General features: G+C 31.4%; 1 protein-coding gene across 1 annotated transcript; it reads left to right on the top strand.

The window, feature by feature from the left end:
- Positions 1–255: 255 nt before the first annotated feature.
- Positions 256–7,038, top strand: NUFIP (GATA zinc finger protein). Its single transcript, XM_028243652.2, has 8 exons — positions 256–514; positions 602–1,375; positions 2,243–2,349; positions 2,443–2,519; positions 4,790–4,862; positions 5,265–5,355; positions 5,440–5,502; positions 6,166–7,038. The coding sequence occupies exons 1-8, from the start codon at positions 431–433 to the stop codon at positions 6,862–6,864; spliced, it is 1,968 nt and encodes a 655-aa protein (XP_028099453.2). The 5' UTR covers positions 256–430; the 3' UTR covers positions 6,865–7,038.
- The last annotated feature ends 6,930 nt before the right edge of the window (positions 7,039–13,968 follow it).

The raw sequence follows: 13,968 nt of genomic DNA, 5'->3' as shown, positions 1-13,968 counted from the left end.
CAAACTTCTTGTGTGGATTCTACATGTGAATCCCACACACGTGTGCCACACGTTTGTGAAAGGTTTGTATCTTATTTTGTGAATAATTTATGTGCACATACATTTATTCATATAATATACATAAAATCTGTAGCCATTATTATTTTAGAGCATTATTATCCAGACACCAAAATTAAAATCACTTTCTAAACCTAGTGAAAATGATTAGTTAATGATTAAATTTTCTTAATGTAAAAAATAAACTTGTATGGTATATTTTTCATTATTTTATCGTCATATTGTAAAACCCTAGCTTTGACAGGCACCAATAAACACACCACTCTGAAAATTTCCTAAAACCCTACTTGGGAGTGATTGTGATTTCACACCTCAAACCTACCTTACTCTGCAACTCTCTCTCTCTCTCTCTCTCTCTATCTTATTTTTCTCTATGATTCCTCAGTTCAATTCGCTCCCTCACCGTCCCAACCAGGCCCAGACCAATGGAACCACCACTGCTCCACCTGCTCAACAGGTCTCTCTCTCTCTCTCTCTCTCTCTCTCTCTCTCTCGTTATGTTTTTGTATAAAAATTTGTTAATTTGATATGTTTAACTTAGCAGGTTGCTCCATTTAATCATGGTCAAGGAAACCCAAAAAACTTTTTTCCAAATTCCGCACAAAATCAGGCTCAAATTGGTGTAATCAATCCTCAAATTCCATTCCCTTTCAATAATTCCAATACCCATTTGAGCAATGGACCTGTGGCAATGCCCAATAGACCGATGATTTTGGCACCCATGGCTATGGGCGCTCCTAATCATAATCCTCTTCACCTGCAAAATGGTATGCCCCTTTTGGGTTCAACCAATGTTATGATGCCTCAACTTGTTCAATGCCAAGGTGGATTCGGTCCCCAAAATCCGAATTCCATGTCCATGAATCCAATGAATCTGATTCAACCACCGAACCAGTTTTTTGCTCATAATTCTGTCAACATGCCTCAGTATTTATGCCAAAATGCTGTTTTGCCGAATGGTCAATCCTGTTTGCAGAGTCCAATGCAAAACAATAGCCATCAGTTTGTCCAAATGCCAATGCCCAATTATACCCAAGTTGGTCCTTGTAATATGCGAATGTACCCAAATCAAGTTTCTCAGTCTATGGCTATTCAAAATCCCAATTTTTTTGCGAATCCGCAGTTTGGTATGGTGCATTCTAATGCAGTTGTCCAACCCAATAACCAAAATCAGCAAAATTTAGTTCTGTCATCAATGGACGCAAATGCAGCACGACAATCACATAATAATACTAGTCAACAGTCACAAGGGAACTCACCTCGGCAATCTGCTTTTGGTTCGGTTCCACAACCACCTCAGAATTTGACAAAGTCACAGGTAGTTTTCAGTTGCCTTCCGCATATTTCCGTTATGTATTTATCTAAGAATCCTGAACTGCTTTATTAGCGTGAAATGATATTGTTCATGGCCACGACCTTCATATGAAGGCACAGTGCTTCCTAAAGTGATTTGCTTCGCTTGATATTAGTAGAGAAATTTACTGGTTGTTGTTAATAACAGTAAGGCAACCGAACTATAATCCTTGTTGTTGACAATAGGACACCAACTTTTGACATCACTTTGATACCTACCTACTTATCAAAAAAAGACATTACCTTGAGAATCAGGAAAAGGAGGTCATCAATTTTTATGCTTCACCAATATGTTGAGAGAGACTACCGAAACTTAAACCGAGTTGTAATGGAGGTTTTCTTGAAGGAGAGAAAAAGGAGTTGAAAGGAAGTAATGGATGTTTTGGAATCACCCTATGCTCTATCTTGACCCGGGAGCATTGCATAATCTTGATATTGATCATGCTTTCTAGTTACTGTTATTATATATATGCACACATACTGAAAAAAGCAACATTATGGCTGATGTCTATTTCAAACCCAAGTACATATTTCTACTATTGGGTGGTGGAATGTGCTACCTTGTTGACCCAAATGTATTATGATATGTTTCAAATTTTTGAGAGTTTTGCGTGCAAATCTTTTTTCTTTTCACACTCTCAACCCCAAAAGTAAAAAATAAAAGTAATACTAAAAACAATAAAAAAAAAAATTTAACAAAATATCCTTTATTTCTTTCCTTTTTTCTTTTTTGAAGTATTTTGTGACTATTCCCTCCCCATTGTTATTATGCATACTCTTTAATGAATGAGCTATAACTGTGTTTAACTTTTACTACCATCAAGTATTGCAGGGAAATTTCAGAAAAGATGGTGGGATTAATAATTCGAATAACAACTGGAAGAATTCTCAAAACACAAACTTCACGAAGAATCTGAGAAAAGATGCATCACATAAGGGGTATGTTTTGGTTTATTAAACATAGAGCCTTTTAATATGTTGAAAAAACTAGTACCAATTTATTGTGATTCACTTCAATTCAAATTTGTCCAGATTTTCGAAGTCTCAGTTTCATAATATGCCAAATGCAAAAGGAAAGTCGAGGTTTCATAATAAATATGGGGGGACAGGTTAGTACTGTTTTATGCCTTGCTACCCAGTTTCAAGTTTTTATTTTTATACTTTAATGGTTTATTAATTGCTTGTTTGTCCATTCTCGTGCATGTGTGTGCTCAAGTTGTGCATCTGCATGTGCCATAATGTTTGTTTGATGGTGTACCAAAATATCTACTGAAGGGGACTCGAACTTGAGTCTCTTTATTGGTGCAATGTGACCTAAGCTGTTGGGTGTAACCTTCACGTATATATACCTATATGTACATGCAGGAGTAGTGTCTATATTATATGTCACATCTGTATAGCCTTTGATGAGTCCCACTCAGATTGTATGAATGAACTAGCTAAAGATCAGACGTGATTTTAAGGTTCTCATGGAGAGGAAATGTTCTTAGCTTAATCTGTAAGTAAAAAAACAGGGAAATGTGTGTTGTGGAGGGCAATTAGTTAAACAGTCACAAGTCATATGGAAGAACTAGTTAATACTTAAAATTGTGCTTGGCTCACAAAGTCATTAATGAGGGAGAGTGAAGACATTCTTTCTTGGGGCATGAACTTGATTTTAAGAGGTTTGTGCATATCTGAGCTCTAGATTTGCTGTTGTTTTCCATTTTTCAAAATCACCTTATAAGGACTTGGACAAGGCATAAGATACGCATTTGGCATGGCATTGGAAACAATCCTTGAAATCCTACTTCATATGATAATTGATTTAGGACTCTTAACTTAGCAGAGGTGTTAATTGGTTAGGAATCTTTGCAGGTTGAGGTTGTTGCTGGAAAATGGAGAAAAGAGGACAATGCACAAATAGAAACTCAATAATGAGTCAGCTTGCTACCCTAGGGGATCCACCAAAATTATAAGAGAAAGAAACACGAGAACTTGTTTTTTCTCAAAAAGTCTAAGCCTGACATTTGCATTACAAAAAAATAATAAGAAGAAGAAAGAAAAAAAGGAAACCCATGAAATTGCCCTTCTTTTGGTAAATATCGAAGTAAAGAATAACAGTTTGCAGGTGGTGCACACTAGTCTCTCTCTAGCTTTCTAAGTAAGGTTTTATGATATAGGACAATTTTAAAAAATTGGTGTAATATCACCTATAATTGGAATCGTGGTGGGTTTTGGTTATGGAAAGTTATGGGTTAACGATTCTAAAGGTGGAAGGAACGTTTAAGTTTTCTAGACAAAAGAGGTTGAATTTTTCTTCAGTTTGAATATTGACAGTTTGTCGGATTTTTCAAAAATAAGGTTGGAATTCTCTCAAGACTATGGACTTTAAGACTGAATTGGTAGGGAAGTGGGATAGAGTTGTAGAGAAATCAATAGATTAGGGTTTTGGAGCTACAAAGGCTATGTTTTGGACTTCAGGTGCTGTGAATAGAACCCTTATAATAGTGTTTATATCCCACCTAGTATTCCTTAGAAATAATGGAATGTAATACTGCATGAAGTATCACAGTGAAGTTTCACACGCACACAAATACTCAAAATCCAACAGAAGAAGAATTCTTTAGAAATAATTAATGGAATCCCACCTGGAATTCTTTAGAAATAATGGAAAGTAATACTGCATAAAGTATCATGGTGAAGTTTCACACGATTCACGCGAATTTTCAAAATCCAACTCTTAACGAATAGACAGATAGGAATTCCACCTAGAATTTATTAGGAATTACCCAAGGTTAGGCTGCATAAAGCATCACAACAAAATTTTAAAGAACTCTCACAAATTCCCAAAATCCAACTCTTAACAAATAGACAGATCATATAAGTGTTTATAGACCTCTGTTTTCTCCTAATTATACCAGTGCTATGACTTGTAATTAAAAACCTAAGGAACTTGGACCATGTAAAATATTTAATACCTAATTTATTAAAAAATAGAAATATTCTATACTTAAATAACACTTCATGTAATGATCCCATAACATGACCTGACCCATGATGAGTGACCCCAATAGCCCAAACAGATTTCAGTTTTTTACTGTTATTTTTATTTTCTTTGCAGAACTATTAAAGAAGCTTTTGCAAATAAATTGGGGACATTTTTAAATTATTATATATATTGTTTTTTGTTAAAAGCAAATTTCAGGCTATTATTAATTAAGCACTTATCTTAGAAATGGTCCACCTATATATTGCATGTTTGTGTAGCAGTTATTTTATTTTACTTTTTTTTGCCCATTGAGGTAAAATGATGCTTCTTGTTGTGTTTTGAATATTTTCAAATTTTTATGTATCCAGAAATATATTCCTTTATTTTTTTTTTCTTTTCCCAAAGCAGGATATAAAAATGATGGGTCAAGAACATGCAAGCTTGCTGATTCTACCAACCAAACTCGGGTCGAACATAAGGGGTAACTGCAGCCAGATTTGACTATATTTTATTTGTCTTTCTACCTAATACAAAAACTCTAATTGAACTAACAATCATCGTTGACATGAATGTACAATCTCTTGATGATAATTAATTCTTCAAACGTTCGAATTAAACAATAATATATCCCTAACATGGTTCAAGTTTATTGTTACAAAAACAGTGTTTACAACCAAAAAATCCAGATTAAATGTTGTCTACGTAAAAATTTCGAGCACCTATTGCAGATTGGTTGATTTACTCTTATCTTCATTTACTGCTTAGTTTTATTTTTACTTCTTAGGGTATCAAATAAGGGTGCTTTGTGTGATCTATTGTTTCTCTTTTATTCCCTTTTTTGATTATATATAATTTCTTACTATTCTGTTTCCTTTAAATGAAGATTTATATCTTTGAATTACACTGAACAAGAAATCCAACAGTGGCGTGAAGCACGCAAGAAGAACTATCCATCAAAATTCAACATAGAGAAGGTTCTATCGTCTGCAGTACATTCTGTCCTTGATTTCTGTCAGTAATTAGTTGTCCCTCTTAACAATGATTTTATTGCCCTGCAGAAACTGGCTGAAAAGCTGACAGAACCTGAGGTTACTGACAGAGATGCAAAATTGCGACGTGAGGTACACTCATCTACAACTACATCTATAAGCAGTAAATGAATGCCAGCACGGGTTATATGAATTGAATGGAAAATTAGGAAAACTAGATTTATTATTATTGAATAATGATCTAGTATATACAGCAATAGTCCCTCTGTTCAAAAGAAAAGGAAAAAAAACATAGACGTGTCTGTGAATGTGTTCTTCTGAAATATTTTATTGACGTTCAGGTTTTGAGTTCTAGGGAAAATTATTAAATACTCTTGAAGTACCATGTGGCATTGTCTATGTGGTACTCCTGGCCAATGGAAAACTGCAACGCACTAAGTAGGGCATTGTTCGTCTTTCAACTACCTAACAAAAGTGAGTTAGAATATCCAATCCATAAAATTTTTCACTATGTCGTTGGTTTGAAGCACTATGTAGACAATGCTACATGATGCTCCGGGTTCTAGAGTTTGGTGTTTTATGTACAAAAAACATGGGGGGTGATCAAAATTCTAGATTTTTCCACTGTTGGCATTACATACCAATTTTAACCTTTTACCTGAGATGTTTAACCTACATCCACTTGCATTGAGATTTCCTGTTGTCAATAATAATTTCTTTTACCCCTCTGATTTTGTTTTTATTAATTTTTAAAATCTGTTTTGTGGTGTGATAAGTTGAAGATCTTATTTGCAGCAACTCAAAGAAGTTTTGGCAAAACAGGCTCAGTTAGGTTGTGAAGTTGCTGAAATTCCATCATATTACCTTTCTGATTCAGAGAAACGAGTGCTGGGAAAGGAAGTAGATAAAAAATCATGGACAAAGAAGGAGAGGTTCCAAAACAAGTTTAACAAAAGGGGAAGATTCCATCAAAATGAAAGGTTTGGAAGGAAGCAACAATCAGCAGATGATGATCCATCAAACTTGGCAGATCAAGATGAACGGTTTTCCAAGAAGCAAAAGTTAGCTGACAATGATTTGAACAAAAAGCAGCCAACTCTTTTGCAAAGGCTATTAAGTGCTGATATTAGGAGAGATAAAAGTCGTCTGTTGCAGGTTTTTAGGTTCATGGTGATGAATTCTTTCTTCAAAGATTGGCCCGAGAAATCTCTGAGATTCCCTTCGGTAATAGTTAAAGATGGTGTGGGTGAGGTAGTTGAAGAAAAATCCTCGAGTTCAGGAAAAGGTGTTTCTGAAGCCTACATTGAGACAAGTAACCAAGAATCCGAGCGTGGTGATTATCGTGATGATGGAGGTGATAAGGACGAGGATGACGACAATAGTGATGATGAACATGATGTGCAAGCCAAAGAAGCGGTGTGTTTTGCTAGCGTAAAAGGCAGTATGGGAGTTGAAATTGAACATGAGGAAGAAGAGGGAGAAATTATTGATTAAGGAGAAGAGGAACCTGATGACAGTAGTGGCAATGATGAAATTTATGGGTTTTTTTTTTGTTTTGTTTTGTTTTTGTAAAACGATTTGTGAAGGAGAAAAGAAAGTGAGAAAATATAATTTGTATTTTATTCTATTTTCTCTCTACAAATATCAAATCCAAATAGTCTTAATTGAGGTTGCTTTGCCCACAATCAAGGCTAGAGAGGCCTTCCATCAAGGTGACCCGCTATCACCTTTTCTTTTTCTTCTTGTTATGCAAGTGTTATCGGAGGGTTTTTCTCACTTAGCCACCAATAATATTTGTCGGGGTATTTCTATAAGTCGGAATTCGCCACTGGTTTCCCACCTATTTTTTGCTGATGACATTTAGTTTTATAGATTTGTGCCCCAAGGAGGTGTGGTGTTTACATTGGTTTCTTGAATCCTTTTGTTGTGCCTCTGGTTTGAAAATTAACTATCACAAATCTGAATTGTTTGTTAGCCCTCAATGTAACCTCAAATCACAGACAACTTCTTGACAACATTTTAAAGATCCGCTGTGTTAGCAAACCGGGCATTTATTTGGGGGTGTGTCCTGACTTTTCTTGTCGGAAAAAATCTGAAGTTTTTCAGGCTTTGGTGGACAAAATTCAGAATGAATTTTAAAGTTGGAGATGTAATCTCCTTAATATTGTAGGACGGAGCACTTGGGTCAGACATGTAGTCAAACAATCCCCATCTACACATTCTATGTTTTTGAAATTCCTCAATATGTTTTGGATCAAATCTCTTCTATCATTCTAAAAATTTTCTGGTTTTCAACCAAAGAAAATGGTCTATTTTGGCAAGAGCTGGGACAAGGTTTGCTTGCCCAAGAGTTGGGGAGGACTTGGCTTTCGGGATCTTGGCTGTTTGAATCAAGCCCTACTAGCTAAGCAAGCTTGGAAAAATATTTCAAATCCTGAATCCCTTCTTTCTTGAGTGCTTATGGGCAAGTATTGCATAAAAAACAAAACAAAAATGATAGAGACCACTTCCCCACAACCCTCACAGACATATGTCAGTGAGTGATAGGAGAGCAAAAAGTTGACCAATCTCAATATATTAGGAGTAGTAGTGGTCAAGGAAAAAGGAGGTCTCAACTTTTTTCCAAAACAAAATGCATCTTGGGGTTGGAGAAGTATCCTATGGGGAAGAGACTCGCATTTTTTAGGATTGAGATGGTAGTTGAAACGGGAGATTGATTAACTCATTAGAGGATCAACGGATTCCTTCCATAGAAAATCCCTTGAGAGTGTAGGGTTTGTCAAGACACTTTTCTTTACTTACTATATCTCACTTCATTGGCAGGCATAATAATTGTTGGTGTTTGAATATTTTGACTTTTTTTTTTTTTTTTTTTTTTCCAGAAAATAGTATAAAACACATTCAAGGTATTCATGTGTCTATAATGCGTAGGATTGATAAGTCAGTTTGGGGGATTGATAAGTCTGTTTGGGGTCTTACAAAATTTGGAGATTATACTGTCAATTCTGGTAATTGGCAAACTCTCAAAAGATTTGTCATTCATAAGCAGCTTGATATCTCTCGGGACAATCGCCTTTGGACATGGCTTTGGAAGCTTAAAATTCCCCTAAAATGGTCCATATTTATATGAAAATATCTTCACAATAATCTTCTATCACCGTTTGCAGCAGAAGCTACTGCTTGTCAACAGGTTATTCAGGTCTCGATTGGAAACATGTTTTTTTAATAATTTTTTGATTAAAATATAATGTAAAAAAATTAGAGTATTTGAGATAATTTTTTAATTTTTTACGAAAAAATGTACAAAAAGTAAAAAGAAAAGAAAATATTGATTTTTTTATATAGGTTTTAATTTTTTATTTTTTTAGTGACGTTGTCGTCAAATGAGATCTCAATGGACAAAGGAGCAAATATTGTTGGATATCTATATATGTACGGACTCATATGTTTTAATTAATGTACTATAAAAAAGAGTTCATCATTTTTTATCCTCTGCAACTTTAGTGAAGGATATATGATCTAATAGTATGTACATTAATTTTCTTAACGTATCTAAAGTCAATAGGTTGGCCGTAAAGCCAACACATGACTTGCCAAGGCTTGTAAATGACTTTACTTGATGTTTGCTGTCCAAACAAAAAAAAAAAAAAAAAGGGCTAGAGAGGCATTAGCAAATGGCAGTGTCTAAGAGTTCAGCTTGAGCATGGTTTCTTTACCCAATGAAGAATTTGACTAATGATTAATGGGAGTAACCACACATTATTATAAGGATAAATTAGCCTATCACCCGTGTTATGCATGGGATAATTATAAATATTTATATTTGTTTTAATTTTTTTTAATATATAAATTATATTTTTAAAAATTTTTCTACAAAAAAAAATTTAATAATCTTATCACTAATCATAGTGTACATAAGAAATTAAAAAGGCTATTACAGTAACTATACACAAGCTGTATCTATAATTATTTGTATAAGGAGATTTTAAATGCTAATGAGGGATTTTGACCAAATCAATAAATGCAGGCATGTGGATTAGAAAAAGTTAATAAATGCTGATCAGGAGATTTTGACCAAATCAATAAATGCTGAGGTTTTTTTTTTAATAAAAAATTTAGAAAATTAAGATTGAGAGATTGGAGCTCCCATAAGACTTGGGGTTTAGAAACCCCATTTTCCTTAATATATTTACAATTATCTATATATGTGAATTGCGATTTTTAAATGTCTTCTTTTTTTCATTTTTTATATTATATTAAATTTTAATATTTTGATAATAATCATATGTGTTGGATTTTTCAAGAAATTAAATGTCTTCTTTTTTTATTATATTATATTAAAGTTTAATATTTTGATAATAATCATATGTGTTAGACTTTTGAAGAAATTTTTTTTTATGCTTGTTCTTAATGCATTAAAGTGTTATTATAAGGGATAATAATCATATGTGTTGGATTTCAAATAATTTTTTTTATGTTTGCTCTTAATACATTAAAGTGTTATTATGAGCGTGAGACTTGGGGGTTATACTTGTTCTTAATGCATTAAAGTGTTATTATAAGGCATAATAATCATATGTATTGGGACTTTTCAAGGAATTCATATGTGTTGAATTTCAAATAATTTTTTTTTATGTTTGTTCTTAATACATTAAAGTGTTATTATGAGGGTAAGACTTAGGGGTTAAGAGAAGTTAATAAATGCTAATGTTTTTTTTTTTAAATCAAAAAATTTAGATTGAGAGATTGGAACTCCCACAACGCTTGGGGTTAAAAATCTCCTTTTATTTAATATATAGTATAGATATATATATATATATATATATATATTCTAAACTATGGAATTGTTAGCATTTGCCTCTATTTAAATAACCATAGCACAATAAAGCGATGGAGGCGTTAGGTCTCTCCATAGTGAGCTAATATGCCCCTTCTGTCTTCAAGGCTTCGTTGGAAAAGCTAAAGACTCCATTGGAAATTTCAGACTTAAATTTAAGATTAATGTTTTGGAGCTCGAAAGCTCAAAAATTATAAATACATTCCAAAATATTTATTTAAAATATAAATTGTCGTTTATAATTTATAAAATTATAAATATTTTTTTGTTATAATTTTTTATTTAACAGAATTAATTTTTTAAAAAATCATAATTACTCTCCTATACAATAATAAAATTACTTAAATTATGAATTAAAACATATTTTTAACAGAATTAAAAATTGTTAATTAACTTGATAATATATTAATAAAATGGGTGATTTGTTATAAAATTAAAAACTTCTGGAGTGAAATATAATTTTCAAAACTATGCGAGGCGATTTATATTTTAATCAAATATCAAAAAAATGTATTTATAATTTACCCATTTAAAATTAAATTTATTCACTCTTTGAGACTTCGATTAAACCACAGTACTTCATTCACACTCCTTGAGACTTGGATTGAACCATGGTCCTTTATTCACACGTTGGAACTTCCAGTGCAGCACCGCCTCGTCTTTTGTGCTTCGTTGTGTTTACAATTTTTTTAGTTGGAAAATTTTAAATATATATAAAACTTATAAAAAAAATTGATAAAAATAATACGGAAAATGTCATTATTTGTTTCCTAGTGAAAAGTTTATAATAAATCAAATTGTTATGTATGAAAATTATATATAAATAAAAAATTTATATAACATTACACTCTTTTTAGATGGAGAGATTTGGTTAATAGTATGACTTATCTTTTTTTATTTTTTCATGTTAATATATCTTTTTAATTTTTTACCTTTTCTCCATTTGTTTATATTCAATTATCTGCTAAATTAAGTAGAAAATGAACTAACTAAATAACGGTATTTTAGTAATTTAATCATTACATTTAACAGTGATAATCACTTACATTTGAAAAGATAAAAAGGGTGCAGTGTGATTTCAATAGTATTCAAGGGGTTTACTGTAATTTAATTATTAAAAAATTGGAGACAGACAAAAACATGAAAAATAAAAAGGAAATCTATTAGAAAATCATAGATTAATAAATAAAAATTTGTTCTCTATTTTCATTTCCATGTTGCTCATTCTAAACAATGTATTTAAAAAATTATCTTTTCTATTTTTAATTAAAAAAATAGAAAATCTTATTATTTAAATTAGATATACCGTTCGGAATTGATTTTTGACAACGTGACTCGATAAATTAACAACATTATTACAAATTTAGATTTGTAAACTTACAATTTATTTAGCAAAAGATATTGACAATTTAAATTCATTTTATTCATAAACTCCCTAATATAAAAATACATATTCAGAATAAATTATAGATTGATAAGGGTGGGTGCATAATATTTTTTATAAATTAATAACCAAAAAATGAGGTACGGACAAAGAAGCTGCTATGGCGTAAAAAATGATAACAGAAATATACAAATGCTCTACCAAACAAATCAAACCATATATGTATATTACATATGAACCAATAAATATAAAACAAATCTATGATTAAATAATGTTTTTAACATAAACATGTACATAATCACTCTCATATCATTCCTCTCTGGAACTAACTAAAAAACAGAATAAAAAATCCTTCATCACACTCCAACAAATAATCCCAAATAATTCCACATATATATGTATGTTTGTTTTAAGAATCGGAGATCTAGTGCTTCATGAGCGCAAGAAGAGACAAAACAATCGAAGAGAAGACGATAGCTGCAGATATCGGCAATGAGTAAGCAAATCTAGCGTCTATTGACGGTGACGGTGCTGGAGCCATTTCGAAGTCTTGCGATGATCCAATAACAGAGAAGATAGCGATGACCAAGAAAACCGTCAAAGCCTTGAATGAGCTCAATTGGGCCATTGTAGATCAGAGAGAGAGAGAGGGAGGGATAGTGTTTCTCTATGGAGATTGAATTTGAAACAGAAGAGATAGTAGCAGTAGTGATGCTTGTAATAGGATGGAAGATAGTGAGGCAAGAGGGAGATATGTATAGGAGAGGGATTTTCAAAGTAGGGTTTAGATTTTTGAAAACACTCAAATTAAATGATGAGTGGAGTTTTTTTTATTTGGAAAAAAAAAATTAAAAATTAAGATTTGAATATCGAAGTTAGTAGAATTTAGATTTTCAAAATAGGGTTTAAGTTTTCAAAAAGGCTCAAATTAAATGATGGATGGAGGTTTGTTTTTTTTTTAAAAAAAATCAAAAAATCAGAAAATTAGGATTGGCATATTGGAGCTATCACAGGCCTTGGAGGTTAAAAACCCCCTTTTATTTAATATATAGTATAGATAACATATCAGTGATTTATAGAAAAAATACTTATAGAAAGTGATAAAAATTATAAATATTAATAATTACTAATTTTTTTTTTATTAATATGCAATAATTTTTAAACATTATTATAGAATGGTAATCTATATTATATATTAAGCAAAAGGGGTTTTTTAACCCCAAGTCTTGTGGGAGCTCCAATATCTCAATCTAAATTTCTTGATTTTTTGATTTTTTTTAAAAAAAAAACCTTAACATTTATTAATTTCTCCCAACTCCCGAGTCTTACCCTCATAATAACACTTTAATGCATTAAGAACAAGCATAAAAAAAATTCTTTGAAATCCAATACATATGAATTCCTTGAAAAGTCCCAACACATATGATTATTATCCCTCATAATAACACTTTAATGTATCCTAAGAACAAGTATAAAAAAAATTTCTTGAAAAGTCCAACACATATGATTATTATCAAAATATTAAATTTTAATATAATATAATAAAAAAAAAAGACATTTAATTCCTTGAAAAGTCCAACACATATGATTATTATCAAAATATTAAACTTTAATATAATATAAAAAAGGAAAAAGAGAAGACATTAAAAAAAAAAGACATTTAAAAATCGCAATTCACATGTATAGATAATTATAAATATATTAATATAATATAATAAAAAAAGAAGACATTTAATCCCTTGAAAAATCCAACACATGATTATTATCAAAATATTAAACTTTAATATAATATAAAAAAGGAAAAAAAGAAGACATTTAAAAAAAATAAAAAAAAGACATTTAAAAATCACAATTCACATGTATAGATAATTGTAAATATATTAAGAAAAAGGGGATTTCTAAACCTCAAGTCTTATGGAAGCTCCAATCTTTCAATCTTAATTTTCTAAATTTTTGATTTAAAAAAAAAACTCAGCATTTATTGAGTTGGTCAAAAACCCCTGATCAGCATTTATTAACTTTTTCCAATCCACATGCGTGCATTTATTGATTTGGTTAAAATCCCTGATTAGTATTTAAAATCCCCCCATACAAATAATTATAGACACAGCTCGTGCATAGTTACTGCAGTAACCTTTTTAATTTCTTCTGTACACTATGGATAGTGATAAGATTGTTAAATTATTTTTATAAAAAATCTTAAAAAACATAATTTATATATTAAAAAAAATTAAAACAAATATAAATATCTATAATTATCCCTTGCATAGCACGGGTGATAGGCTATCTATACTATATATTAAACAAAATGGGGTTTTTAACCCCAAGCCTTGTGGGAGCTCCAATCTCCCAATCTAATTTTTCTGATTTTTTGATT

Source organism: Camellia sinensis, chromosome 5, assembly GCF_055761805.1.
Source record: "Camellia sinensis isolate YWXY chromosome 5, ASM5576180v1, whole genome shotgun sequence".
Classification (NCBI taxonomy): Eukaryota; Viridiplantae; Streptophyta; class Magnoliopsida; order Ericales; family Theaceae; genus Camellia; species Camellia sinensis.
The sequence above is the reverse complement of the archived record's forward strand: the minus strand, read 5'-3'. Positions and strand labels throughout refer to the sequence as shown.

What these genes read in the sequence shown, in the direction of transcription:
- NUFIP (XM_028243652.2), top strand. Translation starts at nt 431, where the DNA reads ATGATTCCTCAGTTCAATTCGCTCCCTCACCGTCCCAACCAGGCCCAG. An exon ending in TAATAAATATGGGGGGACAG is followed by an intron (nt 2,520 to 4,789) that starts GTTAGTACTGTT and finishes TTCCCAAAGCAG; the next exon opens with GATATAAAAATGATGGGTCA. An exon ending in ATGCAAAATTGCGACGTGAG is followed by an intron (nt 5,503 to 6,165) that starts GTACACTCATCT and finishes TCTTATTTGCAG; the next exon opens with CAACTCAAAGAAGTTTTGGC.